Raw genomic sequence first — 24,463 nt, 5'->3', positions numbered from 1 at the left:
TTACCAATATCGTAATTCAGTTCAGTCTCCGAAAATTTTTTTGAAAAAAAGGCACAGGGATGTAATCCATCCCCGTTATCCTGAGACAATACTGCGCCAACCCCCACAGAGGAAGCATCAACCTCAACCAAAAACGGCCTAGTAACATCAGGCTGCATAAGGATGGGAGCAGAGGTGAACCTCTCCTTGAGATACACAAAAGCTTCAATGGCCTCAGAAGACCACTGAACCGCATCAGCACCTTTCCTGGTGAGATCAGTCAGAGGTTTGACAATACTAGAAAATTTTTTTATGAATTTTCTATAGTAATTGGCGAAACCCAAAAACCTCTGTATCGATTTCAAACCAATAGGCCTAGGCCATTCCTGCACAGCCTGAACCTTAACCGGATCCATCTCAAAACCTTTGCTGGAGATAATGTAGCCCAAAAAACTAATTCTCTGTACAGCGAACTCACATTTCTCCAGCTTAGCAAAAAGCGAATTGTCCATTAATAACTGTAATACCTCACGCACGCTCCACCAATGAGACTCCAGATCCGGCGAATAAATCAAAATGTCATCCAAATACACAACCACATTTTTACCGATCAAAGGTCTAAGGATGTCATTAATCAGATTCTGAAAAAATGCAGGAGCATTAGTAAGACCAAAAGGCATAACCAGATTCTCAAAATGACCCACAGGAGTGTTAAAAGCAGTCTTCCATTCGTCACCCTCCTTTATGCGCAACAGATTGTATGCCCCCTTAAGGTCAATTTTAGAGAACCACTTGGCCCCCATTAACTGGTTAAACAGATCAGGAATCAATGGCAGTGGGTAAGGATTGCGTACAGTAATTTTGTTAATCTCACGAAAATCCAGACAAGGACGTAAACCGCCGTCCTTTTTTTTTACAAAAAAAAATCCAACCGCCACAGGAGACTTAGAGGGCCTAATGTGACCGGCGGCCAAACTTGTCTGTATGTATTCCTCCAAAGCCTTCCTCTCAGGAATAGTAAGGTTAAATAAACGACTTTTAGGAAGAGTCGCTCCAGGGACAAATTCAATAGAACAATCATAGTCTCTATGGGGAGGCAAAACCTGCGATTCCTTCTCAGAAAAAACTCTCCAAAAATCCTGAATAGGAACAGGCAATTCTCCCCTATCCAAAGCTGCAATACGCCCATTACAACACTTGTCATAACATTTATGGCTCCAGGATTTAATTTCACTGGTAGACCAATCCAGTACAGGATTGTGAAATTTTAACCAGGGCAATCCCAATATTACTGGAGAAGGCAAGTTATTCAACACTACCAAATCCAATTTCTCATGGTGAACACCATTAATAGTGAGAGGAAATTCACAGACCTTGAGAGTAATATTCTTCAAAGGGGAACCATCCACAGAAACCACAGCAATGGGGGATGATAAAGGTTCAGGTTTTAAATTGAGTCTTTCCACGAATCCCCCATCAATAACATTCAGAGTAGACCCACAATCGACAAACACCATTCCATTAATTTTTCCTGAGCAATCGTGGAAGCAGCTAAAAATACACCCTTGGAATTTAAACAGGCAATACGGGCATGACTGACCATTTTTTTTTCTTTCTTCATACGAAGCTCACAGCCTTTAATCAAATGACCAGATTTTCCGCAATAGAAACACAAGCCTTCAAAAAATCGACGGTCTTTTTCTTGAGAGCGAGGTGCCACCGATCCAATCTCCATCGGTTCACCACTGTTAGTACACACGTTCTCATAACCAGAAACTGACATAGCAGAGGATTTGCTCTCATTAACCCTTGCACGCAGTCTTCTATCCACCCGTATAGCTAATTGCATAGCCTGTTGCAAATCTTCAGGTGTAGGATAAGCAATTAGCAGGTCTTTAACCCTTTCACTGAGCCCAGCAAGAAATAGACTTTTCAGAGCAGAATCGTTCCACCCTGTTTGAGTAGACCAACGACGGAAATGAGTACAATATTTTTCCACATTACCTGATCCTTGTTTTAAACGTCTCAACTCAGTCTCAGCTGATGCGACACGGTCAGGATCATCATATAATAGTCCCAAAGCAGAAAAAAAACTATCCACTGATCTGAAGCATGTATCACTAGGTTGCAAAGAAAAGGCCCACTCCTGAGGCTCTTTGCGCAAAAGTGACATTATGAACCCTACGCGCTGGGATTCATCCCCAGAGGACTTAGGTCTCAAACGAAAATACAATAAGCAAGCATTTTTGAATGAAAAAAATTCTCGGTGTTCACCAAAAAATAAATCCGGCAAACATACCTTAGGCTCCAAGAAATGTGCTCCAGGACAGTTACTCACGTGCTGACGGAGCTCGGCCACCTCCAGAGAGAGTCCCTGCAGGCGATGAACCAAATCCTGAACCGACACCATGATGGAACAGAAAAATCTTTCCTTAGAGAATTTGCTGGCTGGACTTACTGTTATGTTCTGCTACCAGAGCTAAGGAAAGAGAGGAGATCTGTCCCTACGATAGAACTCAGCTTAATCCCTACGATGTAACAGGGAACCTGATCCTGCGATCAGACCTGCTAAAGTCCTAAGCTAGTCTGTACGGAGACCTATAGATGTGGGGAAGGAATCCCTACAAGTACTAAGGACTGGGAGGAATATGGGACACCTACTAACAGAAATAGTAGCAGACAGACGAACAAACAAAATATATAGAACATAGAGGTCAGTAGACCAAGCAAACTAACAGAGCAAGACACAGAGCACAGGCTAGCTAGAAAGTAGATATACAATGAAGTCCAGCAAAGCCAGAAGGGCGGAGCAGGATTAAATAGGCCAACAAGGTCATGTGACCAGCAAAGGAAAAAAAACTAAGAGCAAGGTTCTAACACTCAGCACTGCTGGTAGTCCGATCCCGCAGCTGAAACAGTTTTAAGATATGGTCCTGGCGCTTGCTGGTCTTTCTTGGGCGCCCTGGAGCCTTTTTGACAACAATGGAAGCTCTCTCCTTGATGTTCTTGATGATGCGATAGATTGTTGCCTGAGGTGCAATCTTTGTAGCTGCGATACTCTTCCCTGTTAGGCCATTTTTGTGCAGTGCAATGATGGCTGCACGTATTTCTTTAGAGATAACCATGGTTAACTGAAGAGAAACAATGATACCAAGAACCAGCCTCCTTTTAAAGTGTCCAGTGATGTCATTCTTACTTAATCATGACTGATTGATCGCCAGCCCTGTCCTCATCAACACCCACACCTGTGTTAATGGATCAATCACTAAAACGATGTTAGCTGCTCCTTTTAAGGCAGGACTGCAATGATGTTGAAATGTGTTTTGGGGGTTAAAGTTCATTTTCTGGGCAAATATTGACTTTGCAAGTACAGTAATTGCTGTTAAGCTGATCACTCTTTGACATTCAGGAGTATATGCAAATTGCCATTACAAAAAATGAAGCAGTAAACTTTGGAAAAATTACTATTTGTCTCATTCTCAATACTTTTGGCCATGACTGTACAGTTGTGCTCAAAAGTTTACATACCCCGGCAGAATTTTTCCTTTCTTGGCCTTGTTTCAGAGAATATGAATGATAACAAAAAAACTTTTTCTCCACTCATGGTTATTGGTTGGGTGAAGCTATTTATTGTCAAACTACTGTGTCTTCTCTTTGTTATCATTCTTATTCTCTGAAACAAGGCCAAGAAAGGAAAAATTCTGCCAGGGTATGTAAACTTTTGAGCACAACTGTAACTGATACCAGCGTGGTCCTGTAATAGGATGTCACTGTTGTAACAAGTCAGTTCATTCATTTTTTCCTTCCTAAATGTGCCATCATCAACTGTGAGTGATATTATTGAAACATGGAAGCATTTAGCAATCGCAGAAGCTCAGACAACGTAAAGTTGCAGAGTGGGGGTCACTGAGTGCTGAGGCACATAGTGACTACAAGTGGCCAACGCTCTGCTAACTCCATAACTGTAGAGTCCAAACCTCCTCCCACATTAATATCAGCACAAAAAATGTGTGTCATATCTCCACCAGGACCTGCTCCTGCAACATCTGCTGCTGTGGCCGTATTCACTCTGCAGGCGGCGTGGGTGATAGAAGAGATGTCGGAACCAGAAGCTCTGGACAGCCACTAAGGTTAGAGTGGCAGGGACCTGCTATGCTGTCCAGTTTGACAGTCTGGCAGTGTGTGCTTCCAGCTGGAGTAATCAGCCCACTGCTCCAGCCAATTGAAGAGCAAAACATCCTAATAAAGCTTCCAGCCTACTGCTGGAAGCTGCTAGATATAGCTTTGTGCTCCTCGGGTTAAGGTCTGTGGTTTCTGCTCCTGTGTAGTGTATGTGTTTCCTATTTTGATCTTGGCTTGTTTATTGACTTTTCTCCTGACTCGTGATTTTGCACCTTCTCTTCCCTGTTGGTTTTAACCCGGCTACCAGACTATTCTCTTGCCCTAGTTCGCTCTTCTGGACAGCAGCCCTTCTGTACAAGCAATTTAGTGGATCCCATTATAAGACCAGATCCCTGTAGATGAGTAAAAGGGTAAAGTCTGGAGTTCCTCTGGTATCTGCCAGATGGAGTGGCTTGCGCCAAATCTGTTCCGGTGCCCTTTTTGATGTGGAAGAACTTGACTGGTTCACACAAAGGCATGACCTCGACATCAACGAACATTTATGGGATGAACTACACCAGAGATTTGGAGCCAGGCCCTCTTGTCCAACATCAGTATCTGACCTCACAAATGTTATTCTGGACGAAAAACCAAAAATTCCTACAGATATTCCTAAATCATGTAGAAAGCCTTCCCCAAAGAGTGAAAACTGTTATAGCTGCAAAAGGAGGAACAACTCCATATTAATGTCTATGGATTTAAACTGGGAGGCAATGAAAGCTCCTGAAGATGTAATGTGCAGTCTACAATACTTTTGTCCATATAATCCTTTGTCAGTGCATATACCTGGGGCTACAAAATCTTACGTTCACATCTGCTTGGAATTTTTTCAGCACCACATAGATAGAATAAAAATTAAGAATTCTGTACTAAAAATCTAGCAGATTAGCCCTAAGCCAATCAGCCCCTTTGAATGTAGCTATTTTTTGTGCAATTCATGACATAATTGAGGCATTAATCTGACTGTTATCCTCAGATTTCTGCCACAAATCTTTGTGTAAATTTCTATCAGATTTGCAGTAGAAAAATTTGGATTGTGTGAACGTACCTCAAGAAATCATAATGCTATCCAATGTCAAATAATGTGCATGGTTGCAGGTGAAAATGGGCAGCAAAGGCATCAATATCTACACAGCATTGGTTGAGATGGATGGATATTGACGACTTTTGCCATTATGCCTAGCAAAGGGTCTTAGATGGCTATACCTAAGAGCCTTAGAGGTTGTTGTATCATAACAAAGATTCTCTTTATTTCTGGTGTTCTACGAATCCCTGTGTTAAGTGTTTCTTTAATTTTGAAGGCTCCTGCAAACTGGTTGTAACAACAATACCTAGGGATAATATATAAGGCTATCACTTTTAGAGAAGTGTGATGACTGGAGCATAAGTCGGTGTTTTAAAAGCTTTTCGAACCATCTCAGCTAGATCCATTAATCTTGTTTATCAGTGTCGTCTTTAGATACTATGTATAGATCTGATACAATGTATTACATTTTTCCTGTAATTACCTCTTCACAATGTATATAGCAATACAGTCCAAGCCAATCTACGCTGCAATGAAAGTAGGAACGCTAGTTCCCCGCTATCCTGAAACCTCACGCTGATGATACGCAGCTATTCACATTGTTAGCTTAGTAGAAAAACACTTCACAGCCTGATCTGTACAATTGCTACCTCTCTGTACAATTACACTGATGGGTCAGATGGATCACATTTAACAAAAAGAGAATTTTCACATTTTGTGATTATGTTTTTTTTTTCAGCATGAAGAGCTGTACTGATTATTACAATAAGTAATTGAGCAGTATTTTCAATTAGTGTGTGGCGGTTTAATAGCCACTTTCATCAAAAATTGTTTGTGTTGTTCAAACAAACCTTCAAATCCTAATAAAAATGACTTGAAATTGACTTCAAAGTAATTCCTTGGTATCTTTGTATTACAATGCTTTATATTGTACTGATAAAAATGGAGTGATAAGTGAATATACTGTATGTACGATGTGTTCCTAAAAGGGGTTTCCCAACTATTAAAGAAGTGGTAAAGAATTTCCAGCGTCCTGAACTTTAAAAAAATTCCTTTTAATGAAAATTCTTTAAAATGAAGGTAACAACCTTGATCAGAGACAAATGCATATAAAAATCCAAGGAGAATTTTTGGTTCTAAACTGTTTCTTATTGGTGTAGCTTAATGACATGTCTAACCCGGATATGACATAAACCGCCGGGCAGTACGTTTGTTGCTTAAGCAATGAATAAGGAATTATTTCCAAAATGCGTCTGTTTGTAGCAATTCTCCTTGGATTTTTATATGCATTTGTCTCTCATCAAGGTTCTTACCTTCATTTTAAAGAATTTTCATTACAAGGAATTTTTTTTAAAGAAGTTCAGGATGCTGGAAATTCTTTTCCTTTGCCTATTACTGGTCCATATAATCTCTGAGTTTTACAAAGCCATGATGGGTCAAACCAAGATTTTGCTGAGGTCCTACTTTGCATCATCTAGAAGGAGAATCCATTTGCGGCGCATCAAAGACACCTTTCCAAAGACATACCCCCCCTCCACCCCAATTCCTTGCCTCTTCACTTTAAGGCTACATTCCCACGATGAGTATTTGATGAGTTTTTGATGTTGCAGATTTTCTGCAGCATTTCTGCACTTGATGGCAAAATTAAGTTACTTTGTGTTTTTATTGCGTTTTTGTAGCTGCAGGTTTTTGTCTCTTTTTGGTATCTCATTTATAAATTAAGCTGTTTTGTTTTTGATACTTCCTAGTATTTTGCTTTGACAAAACTTTATTGATACAGTCATGTGCTGAATACATGCGTTTATAGTGCATTTCCCCATATCCGTTATTAACCTACAGATTTCCCACATCTAATGTAATTCTATGGGGAAAATACGCACATAAAACTCAATGCACCAGCAAAAGAAATTGACGTTGCGAATTTCAAAAACGCTCTGAAGATGAGTTTACGCAGGGTAAAAAAAAAAGCACAATGGGCATGAGATTCCGATAAATCCCATTGACTTTCCCAAAACTGTAAGACACCGTTTTTATGAGAGGAGTCAAAAACTCACCAAAAACTCATCATGGGAACTTAAGCATTGCTTCGCCAAAATTCAGCAAAATATGAGCTTCAAGCCTTAAAGGAGGTTGTCCTTTACTCGGACAACTCCTTCTTAATCCTCATCTTTACCCCTTATAAAATAATAACACTTATACTCACCTCTGATGCCAGCACTGTACCATTGGTGTCGGCACTGGTTCTCCCAGGGATCGCGTGACATTATGTCACGCGATCCCTGCAGTTAATTAGCACTGGCTTCACTCTCCTCACCTTCGGACAAATCACATACATCCGGAGAAAGTCAGAGCTGTAGCTCTCATCCAAAGGTGGGGAGAGTGAAGCCAGCGCTGATTGGCCGCAGGAATTGCGTGACAATACAATGTGATGCGATCCCAGGGAGAACCAGTGCTGTCACCGGTGGAACGATGCAGTCACCGAAGGGGAGGATAAGTGTTATTATTTAGAAAGAGGGAAACATGAGGGTTGAGAAGGTGTTATATGCCATACAGCATTACACTCATCACTCTTGCCACACGAGAAAAAATTAGACACCACTCACCAATGACATTTTTCTGGATACACTAGATACATATGCCAACAAGGAAGCCGCAGGGAGAGATGCCGGATGTCATCGGTTAGTGTTGTCTACTTTTTACTTTTTTCCATGTGGCATATTGGATTTTGTTGTCGTGCTTGACTGTACACCACCATTTTTGGCTGTCGTTCCTGTATAGTTCCTGTATAGTGCCGTGTATATTTGTGAAAAGACTGGGCTTAGCTCCAGTGATAGTGTCGACCATGTTATTTTTTTTTTTTATAAAAACACTCACCATTTTTGCAGACAGGGCAGCACTGCTCAGGTTCATACACAGGATTTACACACTCTGGTACAGCACAATCTGCTACAACACAGTGGACTTCATTGCTGGGTTCACACCGGCACCATTCACATGGAGAAGGCTGGAGGGAGGTAACAGACATGTTAGTGGGGTTGTGACTGATAAGCTGCATCTTGATTATTACTGTAGCAGATCATTGGAAATATTCTTATAAAACAAACAACACACAAGAAATGTAGTTCATTGGTAGAGAACAATGGGAGAAGCTGTATCAACTACTAGGATCTTCATAGACAGCGGTAGATATATCTACCATTAACTCAATTTATAACTGGATAATTAATAATTATGTTACAGTAACACAACAATGTGGTATGATCAACTGAATATACTATTGATTTCGATAGATCATTGTTACTAATGTGTAAAATTGATATAATCTTGGCAGATTATTAATAATATATATATTTTATAGAGCCATAGACTGTTCACTGATTGCTAGCAACGTAATCATTTTTGTATCTACGGGCATTGTAATATGGACAGGTGCATATAAATAATCCCAGAATATCCATACAGTTTTACCCATCAAATGAGTTGTCAGGAGTTTGCATTTCTAAGTTGGTTTCACATAATTTTTTTATACTCTGTGTGTGAACTTAGCCTAATATGTTTTAACACTTAGTTTCAGTGATCATAGTAGGAGACTAAATAGATGACAATGAAAACTATTGAAATACACTGCTCAAAAAAATAAAGGGAACACTCAACTAACACATCCTAGATCTGAATAAATGAAATATTCTCATTGAATACTTTGATCTGTACAAAGTTGAATGTGCTGACAACAAAATCACACAAAAATCATCAATGGAAATCAAATTTATTAACCAATGGAGGCCTGGATTTGGAGTCACCCCCAAAATTAAAGTGGAAAAACACACTACAAGCTGATCCAACTTTGATGTAATGTCCTTAAAACAAGTCAAAATGAGGCTCAGTATTGTGTGTGGCCTCCACGTGCCTGTATGACCTCCCTACAACGCCTGGGCATGCTCCTGATGAGGTTGCAGATGGTCTCCTGTGGGATCTCCTCCCAGACCTGGACTAAAGCATCCGCCAACTCCTGGACAGTCTGTGGTGCAACGTGACGTTGGTGGATGGAGTGAGACATGATGTCCCAGATGTGCTCAATCGGATTCAGGTCTGGGGAACGGACGGGCCAGTCCATAGCTTCAATGCCTTCATCTTGAAGGAACTGCTGACACACTCCAGCCACATGAGGTCTGGCATTGTCCTGCATTAGGAGGAACCCAGGGCCAACCGCACCAGCATATGGTCTCACAAGGGGTCTGAGGATCTCATCTCGGTACCTAATGGCAGTCAGGCTACCTCTGGCGAGTACATGGAGGGCTGTGCGACCCTCCAAAGAAATGCCACACCATTACTGACCCATGGCCAAACCGGTCATGCTGAAGGATGTTGCAGACAGCAGATCGCTCTCCACGGCATCTCCAGACTCTGTCACGTCTGTCACATGTGCTCAGTGTGAACCTGCTTTCATCTGTGAAGAGCACAGGGCACCAGTGGTGACTTTGCCAATCCTGGTGATCTGTGGCAAATGCCAAGCGTCCTGCGCGGTGTTGGGCTGTGAGTACAACCCCCATCTGTGGACATCGGGCCCTCATACCCCCTCATGGAGTCGGTTTCTAACTGTTTGTGCAGACACATGCACATTTGTGGCCTGCTGGAGGTCATTTTGCAGGGCTCTGGCAGTGCTCCTCCTGTTCCTCCTTGCACAAAGGAGGAAGTAGCGGTCCTGCTGCTGGGTTGTTACCCACCTACGGCCCCCTCCACATCTCCTGGTGTACTGGCCTGTCTCCTGGTAGCGCTTCCAGCCTCTGGACACTACGCTGACAGGCACAGCAAATCTTCTTGCCACAGCTCGCATTGATGTGCCATCCTGGATGAGCTGCACTACCTGAGCAACTTCTGTTGGTTGTAGAGTCCGTCTCATGCTACCACAAGTGTGAAAGCACAACCAACATTCAAAAGTGACCAAAACATCAGCCAGAAAGCATTGGTACTGAGATGTGGTCTGTGGTCCCCAGCTGCAGAACCACTCCTTTATTGAGGGTGTCTTGATAATTGCCAATAATTTCCATCTATTGTCTATTCCATTTGCACAACAGCATGTGAAATTGATTGTCAATCAGTGCAGCTTCCTAAGTGGAGAGTTTGATTTCACAGAAGTTTGATGTACTTGGAGTTATATTCTGTTGTTTAAGTGTTCCCTTTATTTTTTGAGCAGTGTATATTAGCCTGAAATGTCATTCCTGAGGCTTAAACAGTAGTTGTCATTTTAATTTTTATTTCACAAATCTATAGTACACATGAAAATAAGAAACTTTGTAATTCATCTTAGCAGAGAAATCTGCTTCTTTCTCCACCAGGACTGATCATTTTCAAATTGATCAATTCCCGGGTAAAATCTGTGGTCAGTGAGGACACATTTTTACATGACTTCTTGATATGGGATGGACAGGACACTCATTTATAAGCACATGACCCATTGGCCAATAAAATAAAATACACAATACATTATTTTGGTGTTAAAAAGGCCACCGATTTTTTTAAAAATCACATGAGTATAGTAAGAGTCGGATGAAATGCTAGGCAAGTATATTCTGAGATTTACGGATACCGTGAGATCCCCGAGCTGCCTGCCATACAGCAATTGGAAGGCAGCAATCCAGGGGCGGCACGCTCGGACTGGCCACAGTAGCAAAGCCAGTCCACTACAAGGGCTCCAATGACCCTACCAAAGATCTTCATTTCTGTATTTAACAGCTAAGCCGCCCCTGGATGATGTTACCATTATCACATCCTTCAGGTTGGCCACCAAAGCTCAGCCTATTCACCACCATTTTGTAACAGCTTCTATTAAATTAAAATTAGTCCACCATAACTTGCCACCCACTTCTACCTGACTCCCCAATCACAATATCACAGCTGCGACAATAATATACCAATCTGATTTGATTTAAATTGCCTTTAATTCTGACTTTTATTTTATTATTAATAAAACCAGGCTAAAATGTATAAAAAGACACTAAACCCCACAACTCATGAATAGTCATGCTTCAGCACTCAGGAGAGGAAAAACCCCTGTGGAGGAAACCTCTAGGGAACCATGACTGAAGGATTATCCTCCCTTGGGCTTAGAAGGTTGATGCCAAAAATGCCAATCAGTATGTTTTTTATGGTTTCTTTGTTTTTTTTTAATTATATGATAATATCACCTACAAATATGACACATAATCAGGATATACTAAAATACATAAAGTTTATTAATTATATATTAAAATGACATTTTAATATGTAATTAATAAACTTTATGTATTTTACTATATCCTGATTATGTGTCTAATTTGTAGGTGATATTTTCTGGTGGACACATAACACATATCTATTTGCTTTTTTGATATTAATTATATGATAACATGTACAACGGAACGTTACAGAAAAAGGAAGGAAGGTTAGAGATAAAGCACGCAATGATACATAAACTAACCTAAACAGGGTAAGCAGTCAAGTAATATATCAAATTTACAATTGCACAGTAAAAAAAAGGAAAAGGGGGAGGGTGTTTGAGAAATGCTTCTGCCATCTCTTCTGGTAGGAGAAAGAGGAAGAGACAGTGAGATAGGAAGTTATATTTTTTCATTAACTCCTCCCTCCCAGCAGTAATACAAAACCAGGCACACAAATGGCTGCTGTTTCTAAAAGGAAAAACACCCTACCTATTCATATAAATTTAGATAAATATAAATGAATATAAATATAGATAATAACTCCAAGATTTGACAGTCCCCCTTCCTTCCTACAGTCATGTGTCCCCTTCACCTAGTACTCCGGGGAGTTCATTACTGAGATTCTATGTAAGGTTAGCACTGGCATCCCTGCATGATCCCTCTTCCTCCTCCCGGCAGGAACACCGATGTGCTCACCCACTCACCAGCTCTGTTCCAGTCCCCATCTGCTTCCTCCCAGGACCTGCGCACACATCTCCTGGGAGTATGGTTAGGGCACGCGCATGCTCCCCGCTTCTTAAAGGGGCAGTGCGCGCACTTCTGAAATGTCCCCAGCCGATAGATGGGAGACATCAGGCACTCAAAGCACCCTCCCCTGTAGGGAGATGCATGAGCAACTTTAGTGAATAATGTGTACACTATCGTCTTAGTTGTAAAGTCCCTGTATCTGTTTTCCCTGAACCTGATCCTAACCGCCCTGTTTGAGCCCGATCCTGAACCCGTCCTGCCTATACCTAGTCCTGATCCTGATCTGCCTTCTCCACATATGTACCTCTACCCTCTCTTGTCCAGTCTGAACCGGTGATCCTATACCTGAATCTGTCCTGTGTTCCTGAACCTGCCCGGTCTGTAAATGTTCTGGTATTCGTTCCGTCTAGCCTACTGTACAGCATCCATTCCTCCTGTTAACCAGTTCCTGGACTCTCCGAGTCTATCCTTTGGGGTCAGTTGCTGAGGCTCCAGGTTCTGTCCTGGAGTAGCACCTGGCGTGCATCTGCAGCTCAATCCTAACCACACCATCAGCGGCTCTAGTGAAGAACCAGACCGTTGCTTAGTTATGCCCCTCCAGGCTCTCCCCAGTCTGTGGCACAGTGGTTCCACAACCACCAGTCGTCACATCACACATAGGAAATGGCAGCTGCCATTGATTCATCTTAGTAATGTAACAATCTGTCTTCACTGAATACAGATTTTACATGTGAATTGAGAATTTTGAAAATTAATCACTTTACTTCAGATAAAATCAGTAATCCACCATTAGGGTTCGTGCAGATGACCTTAGTTTCAGTCTGAGTGCGATCCATCAAAACATCGGATCACACTCGGACCAATGTTATTCAATGACACCGAGCACATGTCTGATTTGCCTCTGATAATTGGATCGCACGTGCCCATTCATGTCTATGGGTCTGTGGAAAAAATTCAGACTACACTTGGATGACATCTGGGTGCATCCCAATTTTTATGGATTGACATGGAGAAGGTAGAGAGCTTTTTTTTTTTTCAATTCTCCATATCTGAGAAAATGAGAAAATTGGATCACACTCTGATAAATATCTGATAAAACTTGGGGAACACTGCTGTAGACTATAATGGGTACTTGTTCTATTCACATTTTTCACGTCCCACAGAAGTCTGAATCAGGCAGTATTCATTTTTTACATGTCAGAAGATGCTACTGTTGGGGGTCTGTGTCATGTTTACCCCCCCAATTGCTTTAACAACATACAATACTGTCCCATTGCAGTGACTAGGAGATAGGTGTGCAGCCTCTTTGTTATACTAATTGGTGGCGATAACAGGGCATAGTCTGTATATCGCAGTGACATGCTAGAACATATTAGAGGTAAACTTTCCCTTTAAAGAGCATCTATCATTTTTTATCAACATTTCATTTAAAAAAATAACACAATGTAAAAGAGTGATCTCGGTAACATATTGTATTAATGGCTGCTGCTCGGTCTTGCACTAGTAAAAGCATTTTTTGGCAGCTCTTAGTCACTCAAAGAGTAAGATTAATGAGATTCCATTAAAGCTTCTCTCCATGCCCCATAGTATATGTGACTATACAATTCTAATGTATAGTCATTATAGAGTACTTAACGGATTCCACCCTGCTGTCTCTTCTTCCATATCTGCAATCGGTGCCCCATTGTCTCCATGACCACTGCAGAGGCAAGGACAGCGCTCTTATAATTCTGACCCACACCTCTTCTGTTTTTCTCTGCCCCAGAATCGAAAGAATAATCAGGAAATGTGCCAAAGTCAGAACAGGACTACTAGATTAAACATGAGTTGGACTAGAGACATGAACCAGGGATAGTAAAACTACAACTGGCAACTTCCAGCAATAAGATGGGAGTTTAAGTAGGGTATGGTGGCCAAAGTAGGGAGCTGATTTCTATAGCTGGACAGTACACACAACCATATTGCCAGACTAGACAGCACTACAGGTCCCAGTCAACCTAGTCTCAGTGACTGGATAGAGCTTGCACCAACCAGAGCTTCTGGTTTTGACGTTTCCTTCATCACCAGCACCGTCAACAGAATAAATACGCTGGCACATGATGATAGAAGCAGATGTCTCAGGAGCAAGGTAAGCCATCTTTATATATTCATGTAAGGTCTGCTGAATATATAGAGAAAGCGTGATTCTTTTCATATTTTAATGACGTGGTTCTTAATCTCGTTCTTTAAGCTACCACTCATACTACTGCAATGCTATTTACTGGTTTTCTGCTGTTTGAGATGATGGATTGTATATGCCATTGTAAAACCCTACATAAAGAGATTTTATATATGTACATATACACCGCGTGCAGAATTATTAGGCAAATGCGTATTTTGATCACATGATACTTTTTATACATGTTGTCCTACTCCAAGCTGCATAGGCTTGAGAGCCAACTAACAATTAAGTAAATCTGGTGATGTGCATCTCTGTGATGAGGAGGGGTGTTGTCTAATGACATCAACACCCTATATAAGGTGTGCTTAATTATTAGGCAACTTCCTTTCCTTTGGCAAAATGGGTCAGAAGAGAGATTTGACGGGCTCTGAAAAGTCCAAAATTGTGAGATGTCTTACAGAGGGATGCAGCAGTCTTGAAATTTCCAAACTTTTGAAGCGTGATCACCGAACAATCAAGCGTTTCATGGCAAATAGCCAACAGGGTTGCAAGAAGCGTGTTGGCCAAAAAAGGCGCAAAATAACTGCCCATGAATTGAGGAAAATCAAGCGTGAAGCTGCCAAGATGCCATTCGCCACCAGTTTTGCCATATATCAGAGCTGCAACGTTACTGGAGTATCAAAAAGCACAAGGTGTGCGATACTCAGGGACATGGCCAAGGTAAAGAAGGCTGAAAAACGACCACCTTTGAACAAGAAACATAAGATAAAACGTCAAGAATGGGCCAAGAAATATCTTAAGACTGATTTTTCAAAGGTTTTATGGACTGATGAAATGAGAGTGACTCTTGATGGGCCAGATGGATGGGCCAGAGGCTGGATCAATAAAGGGCAGAGAGCTCCACTCCGACTCAGACACCAGCAAGGTGGAGGTGGGGTACTGGTATGGGCTGGTGTCATCAAAGATGAACTTGTGGGACCTTTTCGGGTTGAGGATGGAGTGAAGCTCAACTCCCGGACCTACTGCCAGTTTCTGGAACACAACTTCTTCAAGCAGTGGTACAGGAAGAAGTCGGTATCGTTCAAGAAAAACATGATTTTCATGCAGGACAATGTTCCATCACATGCACCCAACTACTCCACAGCGTGGCTGGCCAGTAAAGGTCTAAAAGAAGAAAAAATGACATGGCCACCTTGTTCACCTGATCTGAACCCCATAGAGAACCCGTGGTCCATCATAAAATGTGAGATCTACAGGGAGGGAAAACAGTACACCTCTCGGAACAGTGTCTGGGAGGCTGTGGTGGCTGCTGCATGCAATGTTAATCGAAAACAGATCAAGCAACTGACAGAATCTATGGATGGAAGGCTGTTGAGTGTCATCATAAAGAAAGGTGGCTATACTGATCACTAATTTTTTTGTTTTTTGTTTTTGCATGTCACAAATGTTTATTTCTAAATTTTGTGCACTGATATTGGTTTAAATGGTGAAAATAAACAAGTGAGATGGGATTATATTTGGTTTTTATTAAGTTGCCTAATAATTTTGCACAGTAATAGTTACCTGCACAAACAGATATCCTCCTAAGATAGCCAAATCTAAAAAAAACCCACTCCAACTTCCAAAAATATTAAGCTTGGATATTTATGAGTCTTTTGGGTTGATTGAGAACATAGTTGTTGATCAATAATAAAAATAATCCTCTAAAATACAACTTGCCTAATAATTCTGCACGCAGTGTATTTGTTCGAAATGCTACTTGCACATTGTCAATTGTCTGAGTAGAATGTTGTCACATACAGTTCTTCAAAATTTCTAGTTCAATAATATTGATGGTTGATACAAATCTCTGTGACTACAATACGTCCCTAACACTGAGCCCGATACAAAGCAATACATGCACTTTTTTTGGTCTATCTGACCTATTTAGCTGAAAAAAAGAGCAAGGTTTTATATAGCAAAGGTATCGCTCAACAATCCCCACATTCCCATGCATTTCCAATTACATTTCCATGTGTTCGTTTGTTGAACCTCTTCCCTGTAGAATGTAGTGTCAGCGAGCACAAAACCTCCATAGAATTTCTCTTGTGGCTCACTGAGCATAGACGTGCACATTGTTTATCTATTATGGGATATTTTATCCTTACTCCAAAAATGTAATGTGCATATAACGTGTGATCAATACATATTGTACACTGCTATCTGTGTACTGTGCCTATTCAGCAAGAACTGAAACTGTCAAACATAAAACACTTGTATCTGGTTGGAATCAGTATATTTCTGTGTATAGTAGGCAGATATGTACATATAAGCAGGTGTGACAAACAATAAGAGTATATCCATGGTATATGATGATCAGGGAGGCATATGCCTGAATGGATTATAATTAATCCCACAGCCAAGTGATCTGACCTCCTTCAGACTACGGATTTATTGCTGGGCCGCAAGCCAACAATTCGTGTAATCAATATCCCCCAACACACAACTCAGAACTCGGAGCTACAGGCTGACTACTAAAGAAGCTGCGGCTCTGGAAGCACTGCTGTTTACTCATCTGAGACTGGCTGATACTGGGAAAGTAAGAACAAGAAAAACTTCTTATACATTTATAAGACCTATACATGTATTCTATGCGGCCACCGGACCAGAACCCTGCGAACCTCCTGTTGCCTGCAGGGATTCCCAGCACCTCCCTTGATTAGTGAGTCCTGTGCAACGTAACACATTCAAGATGTTGTACAGAGACTACTAATCAGAAGATGATCCAGTGATGCCGGTATATAGGAGGAGGTTCGCAGGGCTTGGTCCAGTGGCAATAGATTACCAACATGGCCACCGAACCAGAGCCCTGCAAACCTCCAGTTGCTTGCTGGGATTCCCGGCACTTTTTCTGATTAGTGAACTCTGTGCGATGTAATGCATGTATGATGTTGCACCAAGACTACTAATCGGAAGATGAGCCAGTGATGCCAGCATATAGGAGGAGGTTCGCAGGGCTTGGCCCAGTGGCAATAGATTACTAACATGGCCGTGAACCAGAGCCCTGCAAACCTCCTCTTGCCTTTAGGGATTCCCGTCACCTTTTCTGACTAGTGAGCTCTGTGCGACATAATTCATGTATGATGTTGCACCAAGAATACTAATCAGAAGATGATTCAGTGATGCCGGCATATAGGAGGAAGTCTGCAATTCTTTGGTCCAGCGGCAACAGATTACCAACTGATGGAGAAACCCATATGAAAAGTTTTAGGAGAAACTCAAGGTTTCACAAGTTTGCCAGTTTTCATCAAATCAGGGAGTCGATCGATCAGAGACAAGAGCAACACAACCAATTCTGTCTGTGTCCCAGACTTGTCTGCTCTCAGATGCCTGGTCACTAGTGATGAGCGAGCACTAAAATGCTCGGGTACTCGTTGTTTGGGTCGATCAAATTGAAATACTCGGGTGCTCGAACCAAGCAACGAGCCCAATGTAAGTCTATGGGAAACTCGAGCATTTTTCAGGCGGCTCCCCCCCGGCGGTCTGCAGAGGGCCTAAAAATTGCCCAAATCGATGGGAACAGTGCTCAAATGACATGGAAACAGCATGGGGAAGACCCCTGGAAGCATCTCTGACTCCAGGATCACTGCTGTCAGCAACGTGTTCAGAGTATTACGCTACTTTTACGGACTCACAATAAAACATACAAAAACGAAACCAAAATGAATTTTCTTGGAAAATATGTTAAGGAACATCCTTTCCAGGGTAATGACTTGTATATAAGGCAAAATAAATAACCAAAAACAAAAATACTCCTCCACAACTTGGGCTATGTTCACACGTAGCGTTTTTGATGCGTTTTTGCACTTTTGAATTGCTTTCATCCAAGACAAATGCATTCACTGGGAAATGTCATTTTAACATTTTACAACCTTATCTGGCCATGTGGTGTGTGACACATCATCAGACACATGCATACAGTGCTGAAAAGACATGAAAACAGCATGGGGAAGACCTCTGGAAGCATTTCTGACTCCCAGGTCACTGCCTAAAAGTGTGCCCATCATAAGTGATCCTTGGCACATGCGAAGATGCCTGCCGCCATGCACCTGTCATTGCAGACAATCACCGTCCACATTCTTGTCCCAGTGCAGCGTTCAGTTGTCCCTACCACATTCCTTGGAATGCAAGCGCAAGTATAAGAGATAGAAAGTTCTCCTTGTAGCGTGGGTCTAGAAGTGTCACCAACCAGTAATGACTGTCACTCAAAATTTTGAGAACGCGAGGGTCATGGGAAAGGCAGCGTAACATAAACTCAGCCATGCGTGACAGACTACTAACAGGCAAGACTTTCTTGTCCTCACCAAGAGGATGACTGACCATGCTCTCCTCCTCCTCTCTGTCCTCTGGCCTTCCACGCTGAACAGACGGTATGACAGCTGTGCAGGTAGTACCATCTATAGTGCATGAAACTAGCTCCTGTCCTTCTTCCTCCTCCTCTTCCTCATTGTCACCCAATCCACATTGGGATGAGATGAGGCTTGGCTGTGTGTAATCACCCTGTATGGTTCCTTGCTCCATCTCATCGTGCTCCGCCTGCAATGCATCCTCTTTGATTGTGCAGAGAGCGTTTCAGAAGACAGAGAAGCGGGATGGTGACACCCATGTCCACTCCTGAGGTCTTATGTGTGGAGTCTGAACTGAATACTGACGGCCTTGTTGATGCTGGTACTCAACAACTGCCCTCTTCTGCTCACAAATCCTTTCCAACATCTACAGTGTAGAGTTCCAACACACACCAGTCTGTGAGCCGGAAGCTGCAAACGCTGCTGAAACACTGCAAGGGTGGCGGAAGCTGTAGCTGACTTTCTAAAATGGGCACACAGGCGGCATACTTTAACATGCAGATCCGGCAGCTCCGGGTAGGATTTGAGAAACCTCTGAACCACGAGGTTAAGCACATGGGCCAGGCATGGTACGTGTGTGAGCTCGCCTCGCCTCAGAGCCGCCACCAGGTTCCGGCCATTGTCACACACGACCATTCCTGGCTGTAGGTTCAGCGGTGTGAGCCACAGATCTGCCTGCTCTTTCAGAGCTGTCCACAACTCTTCAGCATTGTGCGGTTTTTCACCTAAGCATATTAGCTTCAGCACATCCTGTTGCCGCTTGGCCGAGGCAGTGCTGCAGTGCTTCCAGCTTGTGACCGATGTGGTCATTTCGGAGATGGAGGCTGAAGAGGAGGAGGCTGAGGACGATGAGGTGCAGGAGCTGTAGACCGTGGGGGCAACTCTGACTGACATAGGGCCCGCAATCCTCGGTGTGGGGAGGATGTGTTCCGTCCCAAGGTCCGACTGGGTCCCGGCTTCCACTATGTTAACCCAGTGTGCCGTCAGCAAGATGTACCATCCCTGCCGACAAGCACTTGTCCACGTGTCCGTGGTTAGGTGGACTTTACCGGTAACTGCGTTGTTGAGAGCACGGCTAATGTTTTGGGACACATGCTTGTGTAATGCGGGGACGGCACACCAGGAGAAATAGTGGCGGCTGGGGACCGAGTACCGAGGGACGGCCGCCGCCATCAGGTTGCGGAATGCTTCCGTCTCCACGAGCCTAAAAGGCAACATTTCGAGCGCAAGCAGTCGTGAAATGTGAGAATTTAGTAGTGTGGCCTGTGGGGTGTTGGTTGCATATTTGCGCTTGCGTTCCAAGGACTGGGGTATGGACAACTCTGCGCTGGGACAAGGACATGGACGTGCTTCCTGATGCTACTACTTGAGAGTGTGCAACGACAGGTGCAGGGCAGGAGGCGTCTTCGCATGCACTATGGACAGGGGATTGGCTTGCATGCACAACAGCGGAAGAAGCAATGGTGCCACCCGCAGACACTGTTCCTGGACCCTGGGGTTCGGCCCACAAAGTCGGGTGCTTTTCTGCCATGTGCCTGATCATGCTGGTGGTGGTCAGGCTGGTAGTTTTGCCACCCCTGCTGATGCTGGCCTGGCAGGTGGTGCAAATGGCCTTTTTGGGGTTATCGGCAGAGTCTTTAAAAAACAACCAGACTCGGGAAGACTTAACAGTTGTACTGGCAACTTCCTTCGTGTTGGTGTTACGGGGAATGGTTGCCTGCCTTCTGTCTGCGGCCACCACACTGCTTCTTCCTGCCTGTTGGGGTGCTCTGCCTCCCTCCCTCTGTGTGCTGCTGTCCTCGCTCTGCATGTCCTCCTGCAAGGTTGGGTCAATTACTATATCATCCACCACCTCGTCTTCCACTTCCGCACTCTGGTCCTCCTCCTGACTTTCTGGCAATTGTGTCTCATCATCGTCCACCTCTTGTGACACTTTCCCACCGTCACCTTCATGTGACCGTGGCTGCTCAAATATTTGGGCACCGCTACACGCGATCTCCTCTTGCCCCGCTTCAAGTGGACCGGGCGAGAGGCCCGAATCTATAAATGGAAAAGTGAACAGCTCTTCAGAGTGTCCAAGTGTGGGATCAGTTGTCTCTGGGTACTCGGCATGGTGGGAGGAAGGAGGATCAGGGTGAGGAATATGCGGTCCAGACTCACGGCTACTGAGACTTGACCGTGTGGAAGACAGGGTGGTGGTGGTGGTGGCTAAGTGACTGGGAGCTTTATCCGCTATCCAACCAACAACCTTTTGACACTGCTCTGGGTTCAATAGTGGTGTGCTGCGGCCCCCTAGAAATTGGGACAGGAAGGTCAGACGAGAAGATGTGGGTGTTTGTTGTGGCACAATTTCAGCTTGCCCACGGCCTTGTCCTCGGCCTCTGCATGCACCATTACCATCACGTCCTGTTCCCCGTCCCTTGCCACGTGCCTTGCCCATTTTAAATGGAGGACAGTATCTTCCACGATCACTACAAATGACTGAGTTTGGAGCGAACTTATATGTGATCCGTGTGATAGAGAAAATTGTTTTAAATACCTGGCCTGTAGGTAAGTAGTTTGAACAGCAAACTGCGGTGAATTGCTTCAATGACACACTAAAGGAAATTTTTAATGGAGGCCAGAAATGGCAGTATTTTCTGACAACGTATATGTGATCCGTTTGACAGAGAAAACACAGTTTTAAATAGCGGGATTTCTAGCGCTCTAATATGGAAAGGACCTGGCTGTATTCTGCAGTGCCAACAAGCAAATGGCACAGAAAAAAGGTGTTCTCTGGATTTCTTTTTAAGCAAATAATGAGGATTAAGATCCAAAGAAAAGTATTCCTGGCCCCTGGGACCTGGGCCTCTGTATAGAAATATCTAACAGCAGCAGAAGGCAGAATTGGAATGGAGCCTCTGGTGCTATATGCACTGCAGTCTGCTATATACCCTGCCTGCCTGATATCTCTGCAGATGGATTAGTTCGTTAAGATGAATATGTGTAATGGACGGTTTTTCTCCCTACACTACCTAATACACAAGCAAATCTGTCCCTGACACAGCAGTACCTCTCCCAAAACAAGCAAATGGCGCACAAAAACGGTGTTCTCTAGATTTCTTTTTAAGCAAATAATGAGGATTAAGATCCAAAGAAAAGTATTCCTGGCCCCTGATACCTAGGCCTATTTCTAGAAATATCTAACAGCAGCAGAAGGCAGAATTGGAATGGAGCCTCTTATGCTATATGCACTGCAGTCTGCTATATACACTGCCTGCCTATATACCCTGCCTGCCTGATATATCTGCAGATAGATTAGTCCTCAGAAGGACTGTTTGTTAAGATGGATATGTGTAATGTACGGTTTTTCTCCCTACACTACCTAATACACAATCAAATCTCCCCCTAGATCAGCAGCAGCTCTCCCTACACTGTCTGATCCGGAGTGACTGTGACAAGCATGGCGGCGCCAGGTCTGATATAGACCTGATGACGCTGTGCAGCCAACCAATCACTGTAATGCCCACAACCAACATGGCTATGGCATTACAGTGCATGGCAGGCAATCCCTGCATGTTCATTGGCTCTCTAAAGAGCACCAAACATGCAGGGAGGGGACCCGAGTTCTGGCCCGAGCAACCCGGAAATACTCGAGCAGTGAGATGCTCGGGCGAGCACCGAGCAGTAGCGAGCATGCTGGCTCATCACTACTGGTCACAAGTTTTTATTACAAACCACAAAGATAAGGAAAGTGGGAATGGCTTACATTACGTTACCTAAATAAGAAGATAAGTTGGGAAAAACAAAGTCGTAAGTTATGTATTCTGCTAAATTCCTTAGAGACTACTGATATCTAGTTTTACTATACTTTCAGAAACAAAAGAAAGCTTCATACAGAGACAGCTCTATATTAGATACAATGAAATAACACTTATAAAGCTAATATTAAAATACAAAATTATCAATTAGATATATATGTATATTTAATTGTCTAAAATAATAATCAAAGCAAAGTATAATAAATTACCATAACACAACATAGTCACTGGAACAGGGACCTGTGAATCTTTTTGGTCAACTCTATTTTTTTTTTGTATCTTCATGCCAATACTAAATTTCCATTCAAGCAATAAACAAAAGATAAAAGCAGCACAGATTACAATGGAGAGGAAGATTATAGAACATAGCAATTCCTATGACCACAAATGTATACGTATAACTAGCTATGTAGCTACGTATAATGAAGCATCACTTCTATGATTGTAGCAATAGTGGAATTCAAGTATTCAGTGTTTGCAGAGTGCTGGTGCATAGAGTTTGAATATGTAAGTGTATTACAGCCTCGGCATACCCACACCGGGGTCTTCATTTGATACTTTAGGGTATACAGACTAGTGTTGGATTTCAGCATTGTGCTTTGGGGGGATGTGGCTGCTTCAGATGTGGTAATTTACCATCAACCCATCTATGCAAGACATTTTTAATTGGAATGAGGTAAAGCTGGATCCTATTCTTCCCCAGTTCATTTGAACTGTTTGTAGCATCTACCTGCCTGCTAGTTCTTATGCCTATAGTAAAACAATAAATTAGTCCTGGATAACCCCTTTAAATGTTAGCATTACAGTACCTGCAGGACATTGTGTCTGTACCATGGTAAAGTATGGAGAGCTTGAATCCACTGCACTGCAGAATCTATGGTCCACACTCTGATTTGAGAAAGTGAATTAATACCTATGGAAAGCTAATAGAAATCACTGGATCCCTCTGTTTATGTTGCTGCAGTAAATATATATAATATTTATATCCGGTAATGAATATTACGTCCACATCATAGTACTTTGTGTAACAGCTTCTGATATTATGTTATAACTGTTTCCCAGTTTTTGTAGATATGAGAAGATACATTGCTGAATGTAGGGAATTATAAATGTAAATATTGTTTTTATTTATGCAAATGAAAAGCAAAATACAGAAGTGAGAAAATCTAGGATAGAAGTGATGTGAATCATAAAACAGGATTTGTAATCCCGCTGAGTGATTCAGAGAGACGGCTTTCTGGGAAACATCTTTGTCAAAAGAAACCCAAGAGACCTTCACCTAGAAGCAGCACCTGCTCCTGTTCACATTCTCTTGGTTTTTCGCCTTTCTGAAAGCACTGTGGATCCAACAGAAACATAGAAATATTGTTTTCTTTTTAGAGGACATGCACAAGAATAACTCTGGACCATTGATATTATTCACAACTTCACTGATTCATTCCCTGATATATATTTATCTTTATATAAATAACAATTTCTATAAAAATCTATTTAATAATACTAAAATTATTTCTTTCAGGCATTTTTCTACCTGCAACATATACAGCCTTCTATATGTACCGTACATGAAAATATATTCTTTGGAAAATTAATAAATGTGGATCCCTATTCACATGGGTTGGAATATTCACTGCTCTAATAAAGAGATTTTCTAATGGACATCTCTAACTATATGGCACATGCTTTCTTAAAAATGTAAGTAAACTCAAATGACATATTTCTTTTAACTTTATTTGGAAGGTAATTATGTAATTGCGTAGCCCAGCACCAGTTATGAAGTGTGACAATTTGTCTCCTTGGGTTGTTTATAAATATATTAAGTCTTGATAAGCTTTTGAGCCTTTTTCTTAATGAAGTTTTTGAAGCCGAAACCAATTATGGGTCACAAAGGAAAAGAAAGCATTCTGTATCCCTATGTCTCCCACAGTAAAATAATAACACCTGTACTCATCTCAGATGCCGGCGGTGTTCCAGTGGTGTGGGCACTGGTTCACCTGGGGATAGAATGA

General features: G+C 42.5%; 1 protein-coding gene across 2 annotated transcripts in view; it reads right to left on the bottom strand.

Moving 5' to 3' along the window:
* The window catches only part of VWC2L (von Willebrand factor C domain containing 2 like), a 322,838-nt gene that overhangs the window by 206,119 nt on the left and 92,256 nt on the right, over positions 1-24,463 (bottom strand). For both annotated transcript variants that reach the window (XM_073646629.1, XM_073646628.1), the window contains exon 3: positions 8,039-8,168. In XM_073646629.1, the coding sequence (XP_073502730.1) occupies positions 8,039-8,168 (130 nt within the window). The remainder of the gene's footprint in view (positions 1-8,038; positions 8,169-24,463) is intronic.

The sequence above is a fragment of the Phyllobates terribilis genome, unplaced genomic scaffold (genome assembly GCF_046119375.1).
Source record: "Phyllobates terribilis strain yellow unplaced genomic scaffold, ASM4611937v1 Scaffold_9__5_contigs__length_417890890, whole genome shotgun sequence".
Lineage (NCBI taxonomy): Eukaryota > Metazoa > Chordata > Amphibia > Anura > Dendrobatidae > Phyllobates > Phyllobates terribilis.
This window is presented reverse-complemented; position numbering and strand designations above follow the sequence as displayed.